The sequence below is a fragment of the Balaenoptera ricei genome, chromosome 16, assembly GCF_028023285.1.
Source record: "Balaenoptera ricei isolate mBalRic1 chromosome 16, mBalRic1.hap2, whole genome shotgun sequence".
NCBI lineage: Eukaryota > Metazoa > Chordata > Mammalia > Artiodactyla > Balaenopteridae > Balaenoptera > Balaenoptera ricei.
In genome coordinates, this window is record NC_082654.1 from 10,974,743 (window position 1) to 10,996,805 (window position 22,063).

Below are 22,063 nucleotides of genomic sequence, written 5' to 3' on the forward strand. Positions count from 1 at the left end.
TTCTTAAACTTCATATAAACAGAACACTACAGTATGTATTCTTTGGTGTCTGGCTTCCTCTTCTCACTATGCGTTTGAGATTCATCTATACTGCTATATATATTAGTAGTTTGTTCCGTTTTATTGTTATCCATTCTCCTATTGATAAACATTTGAATTGATTCTGACTTGGGCCTCTTAGTAATAAAACTGCTATTAACATTTTATAGAAGTCCTTTTATGAACATTTGCTCTTCTCTTGGGCAAACACCTAGGAATGGACTTGCTGAGTCATATGGTAAATATATGGTTGATTTTATAAAAAACTGACCACCAATTTACAAAGTGGTTATACCAATTTCTACTTCCATCAGCAGCACTTCAATCTACATCCATCAACATTCGATGTTGTCAGTCTTTTTCAATTTAGCCATTAGTTAATGACTGTGAGGTGGTATCTTGTTATGGCTTTAATTTGTATTTCCCTAATGAACAATAATCAAGCACCTTTCATGTGCTCACCAGCCATTCATGTATCTTCCTTTATGCAGTCTCTGTTCAGGTCTTTTGCCTACATTTTTATTGGGTTGTCTTTTTATTGCTTATCTGTAGGAGTGCTTTATATATTCTGAATATGAGTACACAAGTCCTTTGTGAGATATCTGAACTGCAAATATTTTCTTTCAGTCTGTGACTTGCCTTTTTACTTTCCTAATGATATGTTTTTGTTTTTTTAAAATAAATTTATTTATTTATTTATTTTTGGCTGCGTTGGGTCTTCGTTGCCACACGCGGGCTTTCTCTAGTTGCAGCGAGCGGGGGCTACTCTTCATTACGGTGCGCGGGCCTCTCACAGTGGTGGCTTCTCTTGTTGTGGCGCACGGGCTCGAGGCGTGTGGGCTTCAGTAGTTGTGGCTTGCGGGCTCTAGAGCACAGGCTCAGTAGTTGTGGCGCGTGGGCTTAGTTGCTCCATGGCATGTGGGATCTTCCCAGACCAGGGCTCGAACCCATGTCCCCTGCATTGGCAGGCAGATTCTCAACCACTGTGCCACCAGGGAAGCCCCCTAATGATATCTTTTGAAGAACAAAACTTTTAAATTTTGGTGAAGTTCAATTTATCTTTTTTTTTATTGTTGGTGCTTTTGTGTTCCTTCTAAGAATTCTCTATCTCAAAGTACCAAAGACATTCTTGTACATCATCTTCTAGATGATTTATAGATTTAACTTTTAGTATACAATTCATTTTGAATTAATTTTTACATATAGTGTGAGGTAAGGGTCAAAGTTAATTTTTTTCATACTTTTTATTCAGGTTTTCTGGTCCATTCATTTTAATCTTTCCTTTTGCCACTGAATTACCTTGGCACCTTTGTCAAAAAATTTATTCCTATGTATTCATAAGTTGATGCTACTGTAAATGGTACTTTTAAAACATTCATTTTCTAATTGCTTCTTGTTATGTAGAAATAAAATTGATTTTTATACTAATCTTGTATCCTATGATCTTCCAAAATTCTATTATTGATTCTAATATATTTTGTAGATTTTTTAGGCTTGTCTAAGCAAATAACCATGTAATCTGCAAATAAAAACAACTTTACTTCTTCCTTGCCTTTTACTTCTTTTTTTGCCTAATTGTACTGACCAGGACTACCATCACAATTTTTAATAGATATAGTTTTATATTTTTATATATATAAAATACTTAAATGAAAAATTATAGTAAATGGACATCGCTTTATGTTGTTCCGAATCAAAAGGGGAAAGCTTTTGACCATTAAGTAAGTAGCAGTAGGTTTTTCACAGATGCCTTTTATCAAACTGAGGAAGTTCCATTTTATTCCTAGCTTAATGAAAGATTTCATCATGAATGGGTGTTGCCTTTTCTACGTCTATTGATAACATGATTTTTTCCTACATTTTGTTAATTTGATCAATTGCAATGACTGATTTTCAATTTTTAAATCAACTTCGCATTCCTAGGATAAATTCCAATTCCTTTTTATATATTACTGGACTTATGTTGATAATTTACTAAAGAAGTTTTGTGTCTATGTTCATGAGAGATATTGGCCTAAAATTTTTCTTCTCTGCAATGTCTTTGTCAGATGCTGTTATCAGAATTATTCTATAACCTTATCTATATAGTCTTACAGAACCAGTTGGGAAGTGTTCCCTCCTCTTCTATTTTTTTTAAAGTTTTGTGTAAGATTGATATTACTTCTTCCTTACATGTTTGATGAAAGATACCAGTGAAACCATCTGAGCTTGGAGATTTCTTTCTACAAAGTTATTTAATTACAAATTCGATTCCTATTTCATCTTTGTATAAGTTTTGGTGAGCCGTGGTCTGCCAGGAATTTGACCATTCTAAACAAATACACTGTTGAATTTATTGGCATAAAACTGTTCACAATACCCCCTTATTGTTCTTTTAATGGATTTAGAATCTATAGGAGTAGCTCGTCTTTCTTGCCTGATATTGGAATTTGTGTGTTCTCTCTACTTTTCCCTTGATCAGTCGTGCTAGGAGTTTATCAATTTTATTAACCTTAAAAATAACAATAAGGGCAAGTCTAATACCAGTTTCTCTCCCATGGCCAGAACTGGAAATCCTTTACCTACAAACAACTGCTGGCATTCCAAACAACTGCTGACATCTAAATCAATCCCCCAAAACTAACACCAATAATCTTGGACCGTATGTACTCATTATCCTTAAATTTAATAGAATGAGACTCAAATTTTAAAATTAGCATATTTTGAAAGTTCAGTGATACAATCCTCACAATAATATTATGAAATATTATTGTGTCCATTTCAAAGACCCAAACGTTAGAGAAATTAAGCAATTACCAAAGTCACAAAAGCTATTTTGGATTCACAGTCTTGTCCTTCTGATTCTAACACCCATGAACTTTCAACTCAACCATGAAGTTTCCATGAGCAAGTGATTCAGGATCATATTACCAGCACTTGAGCAGCCTGCCTTTGGAAAGGTATCGTACCTCATGAAACAGGGCTAAACGCAGCTGGAAAAAGGAACATAACAAGAAAAAAATGTCCCTCAGTTTTTTTTTCACATGGCCAAGAAGGGTTACATTGTACTGAATAAAATGCTATTGTTGATGGAAATTACAGAAAGCAACATTTTGGCCAAGTTGAAATGAATGTTGCTTTTTTTTGACTTATTGATGATCGATCATTCTCTTACTGGGTTTCTTCTCCAAATTGCCAATTGTTTATTTTTTTTAAATACAATTTTCAACCTTCACTTCAAAAATTATGATTGATGAGGATGGGAAATGTCACTGGCAAGCTTATGTCATGCTATATTTGATCAAAATCATGCCATTTCTGTTTATCTAATAATAGGTCCTCATAGAGTTATGCTTTCTCCTTTAATTTCTAGACATTTCTTTGAAAGGCATTTATTTCCTCTTAGTCAAGAAATACTAGAGTTTACACAGATATAGAGACCAGACCTGTGGTTGCCAAGGGGGAGAGGGGTGGGGGAGGGAAGGACTGGGAGTTTGGGATTAGCAGATGCAAACTATTATATATAGGATGGATAAATAACAAGGTCCTACTGTATAGCACAGGGAACTGTATTCAATATCATGTGATAAACCATAATGGAAAATATGAAAAAGAATACATATATGTGTAACTGAGTCACTCTGTCGTACAGCTGAAATTAAACACAACATGGTAAATCAATTACACTTCAATAAAAAATTATTTTTAAAAGTGAGATCTAAAAAAAAAAATACTAGAGTAACTAAATACTAATTTCAGTACTTATTGACTGTCTTATTTTAGAAAATGGAGAAAAATAATTTTCCTATCCATTATCTTTGCTCATAACTTTTAAAGATTAAAAAAAGGCAACAATTTCAGGGACATCCATTATAGGATCCATTATATGCTGTCCAGTCTTCCTGAGCTTCAGTAAAATACTGGACTTACATGTTAGACCTATTTATTCCTTGTGAATTTCTGTTATTCATTTCACCTGTTATTCAATGCATATAATGAATTATTTAATGCTAAAAACAATTGTCAGAACAGTACTTATTCTTCTTTACATTTGAATTTACAACGGGCAAGAGCTTTCTCGTGTATTCTCTAGCAACATCCACTCTGCAAGAGAAACAAAGTAGATGATATGGAGAAGTGAATGTGGATCTTGATAAGCAGAGATGGCTACCAGGAAGAGTTGGGAAAATGAGTCCAACCTTGAAAGATAAGTAGGTAGGATGTACATTCATTTTCTGAACACTATTCTGTGCCAGGCAGGGTGGACTGTCAGAGAAGGGCCAAGGGGACATTTCCCGGAGGCGAAGAAAATGAACCACTGGCTAAGGCAGTGACTATGGGGTCTTGAGGCTGATTGGTTTGAAGGGTACATGCTGGAAAGGACAGGAACATGCTCTCCCCAAAGAGGGTAGGAGAGTGTGATGGTTAATTTTATGTATCAACCTGACTGGATTACAGAGTGCCCAGATATTTTGCTAAACATTGTTTCTGGGTGTGTCTGTGAGGGTGTTTCTGGATTAGCCTTTAGAATGGGACTCACATCATCGCTCCTGGTTCTCAGGCCTTCAAACTTGAACTGGAATTTCCACCACCAGCTCTCCTGGGTCCAGCTTACAGATGGCAGATTGTGGGACTTCTCAGCCACCATACTCATGTGAGCCAATTCCTTTTAATAAATCTCTTTATATATACACTGTTGGTTCTGTTTCTCTGAAGAACTCACAGTGGTTCAAGCATGGCTTGGGAAAATACCCAGATTAGAATTCCCCAATGAATTGTTAAAGAAATCGGTGAGTTGACTGCAGTGATACAGATCCTTACATTCTCAAGGCTGGTGTCACAGAGGAACGTTTAGGGCTGCTGGTGCCATCATGGATGAGAGAACTGAAGAAGACTGTACAGTGAGTTTGGGGACTGAAGAGGTACAGAATCCAGGTCTTCTCAGGAAGGATTTAAATGAAAAACTGTAGGAGAGCCAAGCCTTCATCCCACCCACCTTTAAGCTGCACTGCTACTTCCAGGGCAGCGTGAAGGAAAGAGACAGCATCCCAAGGACCCACCTCTGGGTCTCACGGGCCACAGAGGCTCCAGCTCTTTCCAACACCGGAACTGGCAGGGGGCCACCGGCCAACGACACAGGCAGGGCACTCTGTGACAGGCAGCTGTGAGGGTGCCAGGGTCACCTGGGCTCCACCCCTCCTCTGCCTCAGCCATCTACAGGCAAGGACAGTGCTGCTTGATCAGGAAGGACATACAGCTGCCTCTGGAAGAAGAAAAACTCCATCCAAGTGAGTGTTGCACATGCGTGGAAGAATTTTTGAAGACTTTGAGAAATGAAGACATCATTTACCAACAATCAGGGGTCTAACTGTTCCAAATGTCGGGGACGAGAACGAAGCATCATGGACAGTCACTTTGCAGTGGGTTTTGTGGTTCTTGTTACCACATGAAAAGCTTTTACCAGTTAATTTCTCAGCAGCAATTGAAGAATGAGAGCACAGATGGGCTGCATGCATGAAAGGAACTGAATATACTTTTACAAAGTCACGAGGCTTATACAGTTCCTGTGTTGGGCCAAAGGCCTCCAAAAGCACCTCTTTTTTCCTGGGGGAGGTGGCCAGCTCCTCTGTAAGAACTTGCACTGCGATGCCTGTGCTATTCCCAATCCCAACTCTCATAAACAGACTGAAGGAGGCCCAGTAACCAGTGGTTCCCAGATTGCCTCCAACTTTTTAAAACAACCATCCTAGCTGTACCCAGAGGCTTCCTTTGCCTCCATAAATTGTTATTTGCTTAGAGGACTGACTGGTACTTCTGTTCTTCAGCTTTAGCCACCATCCAACGAGGAAAACAATGGATGAAGCAGCAGGTGATGACTTCCAATCCCACGGTCGAAGGTCAGGCTATGTCTCTGGCAGTTTGTACCTGGGCCCATGCTGGCTGACCTCACTCTGGGTATCCCCGCCTCTGTGACCTTTCTAAGTGTGGTTACAACTGTTAACCAACCTTCTTGGAAATGAATCTCCAGCAGGCCTCCCACTTCTAAGCCTGTTGCTGGCAGGCAAGGGCGCCATGCTGCGGTCATTGATTTGGCCTTGTCCATAAGCCTAGCTTAAGGGAGGCTCTCTGAAACACACACTGGTTTTCAGGAATAATCTAAGTGGCACGCCATAATTCTTAAATACACAGGAGGCCGTGATAAGAGAAAATTTTTTTTCAACTTTTTACTTTTGTTTTGAAAAATTATAAGACAGTGAGTTTCTGAAGTGTACAGATCTGTATGTAGAATCAAATTAATATCATAGGTGTAGACATGAGAACCATCACAAAAAAAATATGTTGACTGAATATATTACACAACTCTAACAGTAAAACACATACCATGAAGGACATTATTAAGAATGTAATAATCAAACACACACCTTTCGGTAGAGAACTCAACTGGATGCATCTGTAGCCGGCTGTCCTACTGTATTAGAAACAAACGCATTTGCATAGATACATATGGGGCAGACTTTGTTTCACTCTTGCCCTCCTATCTCCTCCAAAGAGAACAGAGACCAGCCTCTTCCGATCTTTCCCAGAGTCAGAGTTCAAGGGGGAATGGGCACTAAATCATCTCATTTAATTTTCCCCACACCTTAAAAGGTAGAGATTAGAACTCCCATTTTACAGATGAGTAAATTGAGGCAGAAAGTCATGAAGCAACTTGCCCAAGATCACATCATTACTAAGTAATGGAGCCAGGCCAAACTCAGGTCTGTCTGAATCTGAAAATAATTATTCTCTATCATAACCAATATAGAAATGTTCTTAAATATCAAAGTATTTATGTAGAGAAATCTAATGACTATAAAAGCAAATTTATCATTTTTTGCCCCAGGATAGGTCTTAAAATAGCATTCTTTTGACATTCAGCAATATGTAGTTATGAACATATAGAGAAAGAGAAAATAAATGAATGCTCATGGTGATTAGACTAGAAATCCAAAAGTCTTAAAATTATCTAAGTGTCCTGGCTCTCTTCTCCATATGCACCAGGGAGGGATGCTTGGGGTTCTCCCCGTGAGAAATGTTCTCAGCCCCTCTTCTCTGGTCTTGCCTCACACTTCCTTCAGAATTAATTGTCCCAGATGCCTCTGATTATGTAAGAGACACCATTTAGTTATTATGTACTTTTCCTACTTGTATATGCAGGCTTGTAATTAGCTATTTGAGTAATGATTTGTTTAATGTCCATTGCTGTCCATCAGGGCTGCCAAGAATGGCTGTTCAGAATACTCACTGCCCAAGGGTGCCCAGCTGATAAGGGATGCCTGCTTTCTGCTGATGACACCCTGTACCTGGGACTGCATCTGCTGGGAGCAAGAGACACCTTTTCCTAATTGGCATAAGGCACCATATGGCTCACAGTGGCCGTGTCCTGTAAATGCTGCTAGGACAGGGATGGCATCTGTCTCCTCTTATACCACAAGCAGACCTGGCACATAGTAGGTCCACTAAACGAGTGTTGAATAAATGACTGAATCACTAAAGAAATGAGTGAATGAATACTTTCTGAAGCACTTAGAGAGTACTGGGAGTTTTACCTAAGATATCGTGACAAAGGCCGGATCGTGAAATACATGGCAGCATCTCACTTGTTCTTATAGCTAAATCCTAATAACAGGAGGAAATGAATCCTCTGACCATAAGACCAAGAAATGGGGAGACACGGGCAGTTCTCCACTGGGCTCCCTGGCTCGAGCCAGTCAGCAAGTGCCAGTCACTTTTCTTCTTTTCCAGAAGGGAACAGTTTTGAAAGAAAATAAATGGAATCTTGTTTTATTTGTAAGATGTGGTAAATAATACCCAGGCCAAAATACTCAAACATTTGACCAAAAGGCCATATTAGTGAAGGACAAAAATATGAGCCATATTTTTTTACAAAGTTACTAATCACCATGGGATCTGGAGTCTGTCAAGTTTCACCTAGCATCTAATTAGTAAATGAACCATAAAGAAAGCAAGGGTTCTTCCTCCCTTCCTCCCCTTCCTTCCTTCTCTCCTTCCTTCCTTTCTTTTTGATGAAAAATTGTAGAGATCCTCATGGCCTAGAAAACTGAGGGAGAAAATCCTATGAGAGGCAACCAACTGAAACGGAATCATTTATTGGTGGAAACAAGTACAAAAAGGCTCCCGAAGAAGTTTTAACTTCTGAAAATGTCTGCTTACAAAAGAAACAAAGACTCTGGAATATCTAAGCTCTGGAGTAAAGAAGCTCGTTGGTCTCTCCTCCCAGGAGTCCCCAGTCCCAGGGTCCCACCCCAGGCTTCCAAGCAGAAAGGACCCTGTCCCACGGTGTCATCTTGGTCTTTGCAGGCATTAGCGGGATCCTCAGCTCTGCTGGAGGAGGCAGAGAGGGGATCCAGTCACAAAGCACCTACTGTGTGCCGGCACAGTACAAGGGGCTTCACAGCCTTTATCCTTTTCAATACTCACAACACCTCTGGGAGGTATTTTTAAACCCTCTTATAAAGCTGATGACAGAGAGGTTGAAAAAGACCCAGAATTCCATCACTCAAAATGAGTTATGAAACCCTATCCCAACTATATCCCTTCATCTTCTAAGAGTAAAAGAGAAGACTGAGCAGTCAAGGGTTTGCCATGAGATTACACAGCTGATTAGCAGGAGAGCTGACCACACTACCCTAACAGCTCAGGTCTCTTTCTTACTCTAGACAAAGGAAGGCAGGGTGTTCCGAGAACTCAGCGTCGATGGTGAATTTGGGACCCATTTTTTATAGCATAAATGTAGCTTCACTTGAGTCTTTTTTCAATTAAGCTAACAAATCAATTAGTTCAATAAATATTTGGAGGCACCTATAATGAGCCATTCGCTGTGCTAGGTCCTGGGAACACATCAGTGCTGGGGATAATCAAGGTTCTTGCTCTCATGAAGCAGAGGCAGACAAAAAACAGGTAAACAACCAGGATGATGACGGACTCAACTATGTGCTATGACAAAGAATGATGACAGGAGTTTTGGGGTATTCAGGGTGGTTTTCTTAAACAAAGCCACCTTTAGGCTGAAACTCAAGAATAAGCAGGAGCTAGCCATGGTAATGTCTTAGTTTGAGTTCCCTCAGTATGAGACCCTGAGATGGATTCAAGTGCAAGTAGTTTAATAGGAAGATGGTCCCAGGAAACATCAGTGGGGAAGTGAGAGGTATGGGAAGGAAGCCAGCAAAGCGTGTGACATCAAGCAAGTACCACTGTGGGCAGCAAGGGCTCAGTTCTACTGGGGAACTCTGGGAGACACTGTAAAACACACACCTCAGACCTGTTCCACCTAAGGGGTAAGGTAGCTGGGGTATTTATACATCATCCCCCAGTAATCATTGGCTGTAGGCTACTAGGGCAGGGGTCCCCAACCCCTGGGCCACGGACCAGTACCGGTCCATAGCCTGTTAGGAACCGGGCCGCACAGAAGGAGGTGAGCAGTGGGCGAGCGAGCAAAGCTTCATCTGTGTTTACAGCCGCTCCCCATCGCTCGCATTACGGCCTGAGCTCCGCCTCCTGTCAGCACTTTGGTGAGCTGTATAATTATTTCATTATACATTACAAAGTAATTATAATAGAAATAAAGTGCACAGTAAATGTAACACGTTTGAATCATCCTGAAACCATCCCCCCCACCCCAGGTCCTTGGAAAAATTGTCTTCCATGGAACCGGTCCCTGGTGCCAAAGAGGTTGGGGACCACTGCTCTAGGGGACAGGGTAAGCATTCATTCCCTATGTGCCCAGTCTGTCGTAAGCACAGGCAGAGAGGGTTCTGGCAACCACAGAAGCCCTCAGAGAGAGAAGCAGGTGCTGGTAGTTAGAAATTGATGTGTATTACATAGTAAGTGCTAAAGGAATATGAGTGGGTTCTGACAGCTTGAGTGTGTTCAAGCATTGGCTTGAATCATCCAACAACTGCACACACTTGGCTGCAGAATGATCTGTTTCATTTTCCTTCAGCAGACTTAACTTCTTAATTAAGTTGGCTCCAGCTAACACTCAAATGACTTTGCATTTTCCAAGCAGATGCCAACAGAGGCAAGAGAGATGGCCCCCAGGCCCAGTGGGAGGCATAACGAAGCAAGTCTGGAATGAAATATGTGCTGTAGAGACCCTCATGGGAATAACGTATGTATGTTTACGAGTTCTACCCGAAAGGGAAAAGAAAACACACTGGTTCTAAGGATATGCACACTAGATATGAATCTGCGAAAACACAAAGAAAGGACCTGGGGTGGTTCTGAACCCAAAAGATAATATTTCTATGGCAAGTGCCCCAGCTGAGCCTGGGCACCCACCTCAGGACTGGAACAATTTCCAGAGAAGGGGATTGTGGAACAGTGTTGTCTCATGATATCTATCTACCTACTTCCCTTCCTTCCTTCCTCCCATCTATCTATATCCCAGAAGATGTCCATTACAGAAGACATGTGGTCATATGAATTTCTAGTTTTAGAACACACCTAACATCCTAAATGACTTCTCGGCTGAAATTTGGAAGATTGAGTTAAAAGCCAATGGTTTGAAACAGTGATAAAAGGAACCCACACAAAACAGCTGTCGATCCAACAATTCCTTTACAATTCAAGTCCATTCTATCACCACAGGCCAAGAACAAGATCTCTGATGGGCCTAGGGGCCTCACATCCACAAGAAGTCATTACATGAAATAGGAGGAGAGAGAATGAAGAGCATAGGACATCTCATAATGATAAAAGGGTCAAGATAACAAGAATATAAAACAATCATAAATGTGTAAGTGCCTATAAAAAGAGCTCCAAAACATCAGAAGCAAAATCAGCAAAACTAAAAAGAGAAACAGACAAAATCTGTAATCATAGCTGAACATTATCAAACTCTATTCTCAACTGACAGAACGAGACAAAAAGAAGAAAAGAAAGAATCAAAAATCTCTGAATGACACCGTCTTAACTTAATCGACACATATAGAATGCCACAGCCAACAAATTCAGAATATGTTTTCAGGTGTGAATGAAAGATCCACCAAGATAAAGTATATACTAGGCAATAAAACAAATCTCCATAAATTTCAAAAGACTGAAATTTTGTATAGTATGTTTTCTAGTCATAATAAAACTAAATTAAAAATTCGTAACACTGAAATAGCTGGAAAAGCCTTCAATATTTGGAAAGTGAAAAAATTCATTTCTAAATAACCCATAGATCAAAGAAGGAACCACAAGGGATGTTAGAAAATATTTTGAACATAATAACAATAAAAATACAATATAACAAATTTTGTGGGATACAGCTAAAACAGGACTTAAGGAAAATTTATAGCTTTCAATGCTTACATTAGAAAGGAAAAAAGACTTTAAAAACTATTATTTCAATTTCCAACTTAAGACTATGAGCAAATTGAACACAAACTAAAAACAAGGAAGCAATGAAGATAAGAGCCAAAGTCAACAAAGCAGAAAAGACACAAAAATAGAGAAAATAAAGACAAAAGTTGATTGTTTGAAAAGTTTAATAAAATTGATAAGCCACGCATAAAGTTAATCATTAAAAAAAAGGAGAGAAAATACAAGTTACTATATCAGAAATGGAAGAGGGCCTATCACTACTGTACTTTCTTAACAGACATCAAAAAGTCAATAAAGGAATATTATGAACACTTTTATACTAACAAATTCAACAATCTAGATGCATGTACAAACTAGTATAAAAACACAATTTATCAAAACTGACATAAGGGAGTTCCACTTCCAGAAGGGCACATGAGAAGCTCTGTGGATCCCACTCCCAAGCCAAACTGGAGAAAATTACTAAAAAAAAATTATTTTTTTAGTAATTATTAATTAAGTCTTAATTATTAATTAAGTAATTATTAATTAAGTCTTAATTATTAATTAAGTAATTATTAATTAAGTCTCTGGAAGTGGTCCTAAGAGCATACAGCAAATGAAGAAACATTAATTTAAGAAGATATACTAAAACTCAGTAAGGACAGTGAGAATCTGTGGCATCTGAACCTTGATCCATTCTTCCTCCTTCCCTCCCAGCCTAGGATGATGCAAAGTCCATTCCAGACGGGTACAGCCCAGAACACAGGGCTCCCTCTCCCTCCTCCCACAGCTCCTAGTCAAGGGCAATGTTCTCTTGCTGGGAGAGACAGGCTGTTATCACCTCCCAAGAAGACCAGAAGCTACTGTGCTCCCCTCCATCCAGTGCCCAAGTCCTAGGCAAGAGCATCACTTAGAAAGAACCTGCCACTGTCCCTGTCTTCAGCCCCAGAGACAAGGTTCGGGGAGAGGCAGACCTTAAGATAGAGAGTTCTGGAGCTCTTTCCAAAGGAACTGACTGTACTGGAACTTGGTAAAGTTCACGCCTAAGGGTACTCTCACAAACATTGTATGTAAGGTTGTGATGAAAAGCAATTAAGAGGAGAACAGCAGCTTCACTGGAGATAGAAACTAAATGGTAGGCCAGCTAGTTTACCAGCAAGAACCCGGGAAAGAAGAAGGGGATGTTCATCTTGGGGGATGGACAAATCTCAAACATGACCTCAAAAGCTATCCCTGAAAAGGAGCTTGAATTGAATTGGATGAATCTGTGGAGCAATTTATGTCCCAGAGCACTGTTGACAACAACAGAGCCATCAGTCAGTGGAACCTAGCACTGGGGTGTGGTCAGGGAAAAACACAGTCAAAGAGAACCCTACTCAAACCACTGTCATCCCAGGTGAGTGTGCACATGCCCAAGGCTGCAGCCTCTGAAGAGCCACACCACACTGAGGCTTCCCACGGTGGGGTAAACAGACTTCACTAAAATAATCCAACCAGTCACTAAACAAATAAGTAAGCAAACAGCAAAAACAAGCCCCAGAATGAGGAATGACCAGTACCCACAACTGCTCCAATATATTACCCAAACTACCCAATTTCCAGAAACAACAACAACAAAATTATGAGACATGCAAAGAAACAAGAAAGTCTTACCCGTCCTCAGGAGGAGAAAGCTTACTGCTCGTAAGAGAAACCAAGAACCCCATTCCCCACCAAGACAATGTCGCCCCCAAGGGGACAAAAATTGGTTCTTGGGGAGATGAGAAAATCTTAGCTATTACAATTGCTTGTGGTCCTCCAGAGGGCCACAGTACATAAACAGATATACAATCTATCTGTGGAATTAATATTTCATGGTAGAGAAGAGAAACTGGGTGGGGGGGGGAAGCCTATAAAGTGAGGAAGGGTGATAATGAAAAAAGATTGAGGAACATCATCCTACAAAGAGGTCTGATTCCTCTTAAAGCAATCATTGCCTCCAAGGGTTGGGCATCCCCAAAGCAAGTCTTTCCAGCATTCAGGGGAGTCTTCATTTGAATGATGAAAAAGCTGCAAAGTGAGTGCAGTTGCTGCCCAGAACCTCGGAAATTGTCTTGGAAGTTTGAGATAAAGGATAATACAAAATTAGGAAAAAAGCCAGGAGAGGCTCTTGCCAAGTTTGATGCGTCCCTTGACGTGATAGTTAATCTGGAATCTTTCATTTCTCAGTTAGAAGACAAACCACACAAATGGAACTGACCTCAGACAAAACCAGCAATTCGTCCTGGTTGAACCAATGACCCAAAGCAGCCCATGCCATTTTATACCATTTTTAAAAGAAGAAGAAGAAGCTTCCCATCTACCAGCAAAAACCCTGGATAGCAATTTCATTTCATTAAATGATGCAAAACAAACAAATCCTGCAATGTCTTCTGCTCTATTTCCTGTTTCTTTATGCAAAAGCCTGCCTAACCACTCCAAAAACCAGCTGGTTTATAATATTAAATATTCATGCTTGATGGAATTAAACCTGGCTGCTTAGCATAGATGATATCTTATGATAATTTCTCAATCCATAGTTATAACCCATTTAGCTTTGTTCCACAAAAGCAAACTCCCAGACACTCAGCCTACAAAGACCCTTTGGTGTATGCACTCCACTCTCAAGGACTCCGTCATCAAAGTAACGGTGAGGTTGCATGAGAATCTTCTAACATATGGTGCCCCTGCAACTATTAGGTATCAGAGCATTATGATGGTATTTCTGAATTTAAAATGATAGGGGAAGGAAGGAGCAATAGCGTGATGACTAATTTTATGTGTCAACTTGGCTAGGTCATAGTGCCCAGATGTTTGGTCAAACACCAGTCTGGAAGTTGCTTTGAAGATATTTTTTAGATATGATGAGCATTTACAAGCCGTTGACTTTAAGTAAAGGAGCTCACCCTCCATGATGTAGGTGGGTCTCATCCAATCATTTAAAGGCCTTAGGAACAAAGACTGAGGTTTCCCAAGTGAGAAATTCTACCTCAAGACTACAACAGAGAAATCCTACCCAAATTTCCAGCCTGCCGGCCTGCCTTACAAATTACAGACTTGCCAGCCCTCACAATCTTGTGAGCCAATTCCTTAAAGTAACTATTCCTCTTCCTCTCTCTATATACATATACCCTATTGGTTCTGTTTCTCTGGAGAACCCTGACTAATGCAAATAGGGAAACAAATTCTATCTTAAACGGAGCTAGAAGCACCTCAACTGCACCCCACAATACCCGAGGATGGGAGGCAGCTGGCAGAGCCGGGGAAAGGCGCACCTCCACGCCTGCGGACAGTGGTGCTCATGAGAAGCGCTAATTCACCAGGCAGGGCCCTGCAAAGCTTTGAACCGGTACTGCAGGAGGCAGGGGTGAGACGTGGGCTGGACAGCAAAGTAGCTGGGAAGTCCCCAGAGAGCAGTTAAACTCTCTAGGTCCCCACCCCATCCTCAAACCAGGACACTGTCACCTCCCCAACTTTTGAAGGAGGTAGAAGGTTTAACCATTCAAGGCTCTGGGCTGGGAAAAAGCAGGCAAGTAGAAAACAGGGCTGAACAATCAGACCGAAAACAGGGGCCTGAGGGAAGGTCTGCAAGGTGACCTGTGAGAAACCAAGCCCCTGGGCCTGGCTTCCAGAATGCCAGGTTCATGTACACCTGGCCAGAGACAGGGAAGGGGGTGCCTCCTCCAGGGAATGGAACGGCCTTTAAGTAAAGGCCAGATGCTAACACTCAGGGTCAACCAGTTCACCCCCCACCCACCCTTCAGTGAAGCCCACTTAAGGGGTTCCATCCAGTTAGCTTCAGGGCTCCCACGCTAAATAAGAACATCCAGCCGAAGATCTCCAGATATTTAAGGAAAGCCAGATACCAAAAAACATGCAGATAAAGAGAAGGCGAGAGCAGATGATACCTGCAGACAAAGAAGAAAGAGACACTGTACTTATGACAAAAGAACCCGACGTTATTTTTTTTTTAAATCAGAGTTCAGGAAAGAGCTTTTGGAAATTAAAAATATAAAAATCATAATAAATTCAGTAGAAGGGCTGGTAAAAAATTTTTTTAAATCTCCTAGAGAGATGAACAAAAAGACAAAGACAATAGGTAATAAAATTAAAAGATAAAATCAACCCAGGAGATTCAGTATCTGCCTAATACAGGATCCAAAGAAAAGAAATGGGGAATATAAGAGGGAGGTACACAAAGTTACATTATAAAAGGACCCACTGAGAGACCAGAACAGTAAATACAAAGAAAAAAGCCCCAGGAAGGCACATCATTGTGAAACTTCAGATGACCAGAGCTAAAGGCTCCTAAGAGGTTCCAGAGAGAGAAAGAGAAAAGCAAAACGAAAGCAGGGAATGTCATTGGGTCTCTCTGAAGCACATGGTAAACTAGAATCCTGCACAGAACTGATTTTCAACCTAGAATTCTACACTCAGCTAGAAAATAGAATAAAGACACTTCAAACATAAATGACCCAAAACACCTAGCTCATGTGTACTCTCCTGGGAAATGACAGGAGAATGAGCTTGTCCTCCAGAGGCTTTCCCTGTTCCCCAACTGGAATTCCCAGCCCCCCAATCCCAGAGCACTGTGTTAAAGCACCTTGTATTTGCCCTGGTCCCAAACAGCACATGGCCACGTCCGAGCATCCGGTACCCTCCCCAAGTGCAAGCCTGTACCTATAAAACACTAAGTACTCAACAAGAATCTGTTAAATCACCATCAGCCAGATATGCCTTGAAATTTTGTCTGTCATTTAAAGAATGCATCCCACAAGCACTGATTATCCCATAAATGCCCCCTTTTTATACGATAATGGACTTGTTTTAAAATGAAACATCTATGTGTACAATTCAAGCGCACTGGTCTTGCTTTAGTAAAGCCTTTTTCTTAGACGTTAGTTTATTAGAGCAGTTTTAGGTTCACAGCAAATTTTAAAAGGTACAGAGACTTCCCATAGACCCCCAGCCCCTACACATGCAGAGCCTCCCTCATTAGCAACATCCTCCAGCAGTTGTTACAATTGATGAACCTACACTGACACATCATAATCACCCAACGTCCACAGTTTATATTAGGCTTCAGTCTTGGGGTTGTACATTCTGTGCGTTTCAACAAATGTATCAAGGCAGGCATCCACCATTACAGTGTCACACAGAGCAGTTTCACTGCCCTAAAAATCCTCTGTGCTCTGCCTATTCATCCCTCCCCCACTGGGACCCCTGTGGTAATGCTTTTCTATATTATTTGTTTGGAGTATGGGCAACATGTTTGCAGTTTTTCGGGCCAGGTCTCTCTGCAACTACCCAACTCTGCCATTGTAAAGTGAAAGCCTCCATAAACAATACGTAAATGATGGGCATCTCTGTGTTCCAATAACACTTTATTTACCAAACAGGCAGCCCACATGCTGTCATTTGCCGACCCCTGGACAACAGTATCACTTTATTCATTCCTACCATTTTATAGAAAAGAAGTTTCTTAATAGATTGACTTGGCAATAGTAAGGTTTTTTGTTTTTGTTTTTGTTTTCAATTTTTCTCTCTGAAATCTATCCTCTTTCTGGAAGTTGAAACAACACCCAATCAAAAGCTGAGATGGTAATGATGAAAGACAATCCCCTTTTCAGAATATCCCTGCTTTAAAGCCACATTGCCTTTCTCCACTTTAAACCCCAAGCTTCTCAAAACTCTGAAGGAAATCACTCGCTCTTTGAAACTGTGATCTCTGCTTTTCCAGCAAGCGTGGCTTAGGCTGCGTCACAGAGCAAGTCCCAGAGCACGGCTACCGCAGGGACGTGCCATTTGCTGAAAGTCTGGCACATGAGCCCTTCAGGGCAGTGCCGTTGGACTGCTTATGATAAACTGACAACAAGATCTTTTGTTTCCAAAAGTAATCAATGTTTGTTCTTGTGTTCAAAGAAAACCAACTGTTCTGCAGGATGACATGTGGACATCGACTACCTTCCAGTCCCCAATTACCTGTGAACAGAACAGAAGCAAACCCGTGTTTACCTAGAATGGGGAGTTCGTCTCCGGAGATCCCTTGGTCCAGAACCCGTGTCCACTCACCCAAATGCAACCCACCAAGTTGATTTTACTGAAGGGAGAAAGAGTGTGTACACAAAATGGGAGTCCACTGAGGTCACCCCCTCTGAGGTCTGCCACCTCTTGGGAGGAGCAAAGAGTCACACCAACCACTAGGCTTCCTATTAGCTATAATAAGAAATCCAGAAAACAGCACTGATGGTTTTTCTAAGTGGACATGGCAGCTCCCTGCAAGGCAATCTCTGACCTGTCATAAAAAAGAGAAAGAGAGCAGATGAAAATACTCCCCAAAGCCTAGAGGCTGGGGAGGATTCTGTGTCTGCCAAGTAGTAAAAATCTGTAACATTATAAGTACATCTTAAGCAAAAGATAGTAATAGCCTCTGTCAAAAAACTTGTCTAGCACAGACAGGACATCAGCCTCGCATTCGACAAGGCAGCTGGTAGGCAGACTTGTCAGGAAACGCATTTGACAGGGAGGGTGCGCCTCTGAAAGAAACACTTTTGTGGGTCCCGGCCTCTACTGTTTGTGGTCCAGCAGTCTTCTAGCTTGAGTTATTCACCAAATATAAGACCTATTTCCCTCCCAAGTTCAAATGCAACAGTAGCTACGAAATTGTGCTGCAGTCCACAGTTAACAGTTTGAAAGCCAGGATTAAGGTCTTCCCACAGGGTTTCACTTCTTACTGCTTATAATTTTTGAAGCTCAGCACCAAGTCTTTGGGAGAACAGAACATGTCTTAAAACAACAGAGAACCTGAGTGACCCCACAAGGATACAGATGGAGAGCAGACAGAAGCGGACCCCAGGTGAATACCATCCCAGGTACCTCTAAACAATGCCAGCACAGGAATCCCTGACAGTAAGGAGACAGGAAATCAATACTGCAGGCATTCCTCCAGCTGGCACCTACACTGCCTCCGAAACAGACTCACTTAAAACAAAACATGACTTCAGAGAGGAAGAACAAACTTGGACAGGAAGTGATTCCAAATGGATGCGTGACCTTAAATAACGGGAGTGACTGGAGCCTAGAAGCACCGTGAACCCTACACCGTCATGCAGGCTGTGCCCCTGGCCATACTAACCTCAGAGGGCATTTTAGGAAGCACGCCCAGGAGTGTGCTTTCTCTCAATCTCCCCCGTGACTCCAAAGCCAAACCCTCTCCATGAACCAATGTGTTCAATCTAAGTCTCTTTTTTCTTTTCTCAGGGCTGCTGTGACAAATTACCACAAACCTCGTGGCTGAAAATGAAAGAAATTTATTCCCTCACAGTTCTGGAAGCCGGAAGTCCAAAATCAAGGTGCTGGCTGGGCCACGGTCCCTGTGAAGGCTCCAGGGGAGGCTCCTTCCCTGCCTCTTCCAGCTTCTGGTGGCTCCAGGTGTTCCCTGGCTTGCGGCTGCATCACTCCAATCACTGCCTCTGCCTTCGCGTGGCCTTCTTCCCTGCATCTCTAAGTCTCAATGTTCTTCTGCCTTTCTCTTATAGGGACATCTGTCATTGGACTGAGGGGCCACCCTAAAGCCAGGATGATCTCATCTTGAGATCCTTAATTACATCTGCAAAGACTTTTTTCCAAATAAGGTCACATTCACAGGTTCTGTGGGCTAGGACTTGGACACACCTTTTTGGGGGCCATTATTCAACCCACTAAAGTCTCCAGTAAACTAGAGGAGAAAATGAGTTATTTATTTAAATGAACGTGGGCTGTGAACACCTTGTTGTATTTAATCACCTAAAGCCCAAGACACTATCGTGTTAGAGGCTGGCATGAAGGTCAGCTAAGTGTCCTTGAACAAGTTGCTGAGTCTGTCTAAGCTTCACTGTCCCTGTACACAAAGTGGGGACAACCAGACCTGGCAGGGCTGTGGCACAGGTTGACGGAGATCCACTTAGAGGGCCAGGCACCTCTATATGGTTGACAGGCCCTAATCTCTAATGACTCTGAGCAAAACGCCCAACAACCACTCTGCAGGAAAGGCCGTCCAGTTATTCCCTGATCCAGCCACTATCAGGGTGTGTATTAGGTACTTAGAAAAAAGAGAAAAGATTAAGGTAACAGGCTCGCCAAAGCTAAACAACGATCAGACCTGTGGGGAATCAAGGACTCCGGGTCAGGAGAGCAGGCTGTCCTCTCCCAGGTGGTCACCTGTGGGCCTGGTTCCTCTCCAATGATCCCAGAATCACCAACCTAAATATACAGCCTGCCACTGCCCGTGGACTCCCCAGGACACGAGCTGTGTCTCACTTATCTTTGTGTCCCCAACACCTATCACAGTGCCTGGCACCTAAGCCACTCAGTAAACACTGAGGGAACGAATGAAGACACAAACCAGAACACTCCGGGAACCTCAGCCCTGAGACTAAACAATGCATGGATGACTAGGGTTTATTTGAAGCATGATACCAAGTACCTGACAGATACTGAATGGACTAAATAAGATAATGTACCTTAACATCTGGGCCTGGCAGACGCTCCAGAAATGTCAGTGATCCTCATCGCTTATTTTAACCCTCACTCCAACCAACAGCGGAGGCCTTATTCCCACTTTACAGAGCAGGCACTGAGGCACAGAGATGTTAAGTCACAGCGCTAGAACCCGGCAGAGTCAGGATGTGTCACACTTTAAAGACCTGTATGCTTTGCACTATACCACACCGCACCTGATTCATGTTATTTATTCTTTGCTTAAGGCTGGTCCCAGCTCACATACCCATAATCAGACTATATATTGGGGAGGGTGTATGTTCATTTATATACATATACATATATATACTATATGTTGGTACACACACACACACACACACACACACACACTACCTTCACTGAAGGAGTAAACTAGAGAGAACACTGAGCTGAAAGGCATAAGGTCCCAGGGAACATGGTTAATTCCCTTGCACTGTCAAGTTCTGATTGGTACTGCCAAAGGGTAAAGTGTCACATGCTACACTCTGCCGAGTTCACAAAAGCAACATATACAATGTTTTGTAAACTCCAGAGCCTTGTCCTCAGGCTTATTATTTCCTATTAAATATCTTGTTTCTAAGCCAACCAGTGAAGAAAAATGAACCGTGCTCGACCTCCGTGTATCAACTCTTTTCTCTCCACCTAAACTCCCAAAGAAAGTGACCAGGAGACATGACCCAGGAATCAGAGTGTCCCAGCCACTGAACTTACAGGAGGAATGGATGCTGGGGAAGCTTTTGCGGCCCTCGGACACCAGATCGGGGTCACCTGTGCAGTGCATTTCCGAGTTCATCACTCCATCTGGAAAGCAGCGGTAAAAGAAATCGGGGCGAGGTCTACAAAAGACACCATGGACATTTTCAATATAAAACGCTGCCATCACAAACAAACCCCAAGCTAACCCCACTGTCCCCTGCTGTCCTAGCTCCTTCTTCTGCCATCAACAGCGCAGCCCGCCCCGCCCCAAAGACACTATGGGCTTAGGCAAAGCTCAGGCTTTGGGGTCAGAAAGATCTGGGCTGGAACTCCCACTCTGCCACTTACTAGTTTTATGACCTTGGGAAGGTCATGTAGCCATCCCCCACCCCAGCCTCAGTTTCCACATCTGTAAAAAAGGGAGATCAATACCTACCCAAAGGTGAGGTCCTGCAGGTCAAGTGAGATGACTTCCAGGAGCCACCTAAGCACAGGGCCGGCGGAGTAGAGGGTAGTTCCTGCCTCCACCTATGGGTCCGCTACTCGGAGGCTGCTCCCAGGACCCAAGACTCCAGGCTCCTCGTAGCCCTGTATCTTGAATTTGGACGGCCAACTGCCTGCCCTTCCTTAAATAGCAGGTCTCACTTAACCTCACTGAGAGGACCTGAAAGCTCAGCTCCAAGATGCAGAGCACAAGGTCGCCAGGTCGGCTCCTGGTCCAGGTTGCAGGGGAGGCTCTACAGGGAAGCAGCTACAAGCCGGCCCCGAGGCCGAGCCTCCTGCCACAATCACGGCTAACATGTACTGAGTACGTACTGCATACCAGACCCAGCACTAAGCACCGCCCATGGGTGCATGTTTTTTTAAATTTTATTTTCTTTTAAAATTTTTCTTGGAGTATAGTTGCTTTACAATGTTGCGTTAGTGTCTGCTGTACAGTAAAGTGAATCAGTTATATGTATACATAGATTCCCCTCTTTTTTAGATTTCCTTCCCAGTTAGGTCACCACAGATCACTGAGTAGAGCTCCCTGTGCTAAACGGTAGGTTCTCGTTAGTTATCTATTTTATACATAGTGGTGTATATAAGTCAATCCCCATCTCCCAATTCGTCCCACCCCTCTTTCCCCCTTGGTAACCATAAGTTTGTTCTCTACATCTGTGACTCTATGTGTCATATGATTCTTACGACAACCCTGGGGCAGGCCCTCGGACCTCCTTCATTTCACAGGTGCAAAAATGAAGGCTCAGAAAGATTACCGTACTGCCCAAGGTCACACACAACCAGTAAGTGGCAAAGACAAGCTCCGAACCCCAGCAATTGGATTCTTGTACCTACACAGCTCACCCCATGCTTGTCCACCTCACTCAAGTGTGGATTCTCACACATATGTTTGATGGTGAATTACTTCACATTAATTCAACTAACCTCTGCCGAACGCCTGCCGTGGACAAGGTCTTGC

General features: G+C 42.3%; 1 protein-coding gene across 8 annotated transcripts in view; it reads right to left on the minus strand.

Annotated features, from left to right (window-relative positions):
- PLPP4 (phospholipid phosphatase 4) overlaps nucleotides 1-22,063 on the minus strand; it is a 554,796-nt gene that overhangs the window by 128,847 nt on the left and 403,886 nt on the right. For 7 of the 8 annotated variants that reach the window (XM_059899366.1, XM_059899368.1, XM_059899369.1 and 4 more), the window contains one exon: nucleotides 20,617-20,741. In XM_059899366.1, coding sequence (XP_059755349.1) covers nucleotides 20,617-20,741 — 125 coding nt within the window. The remainder of the gene's footprint in view (nucleotides 1-20,616; nucleotides 20,742-22,063) is intronic. The other variant, XM_059899373.1, reaches the window with a different exon arrangement.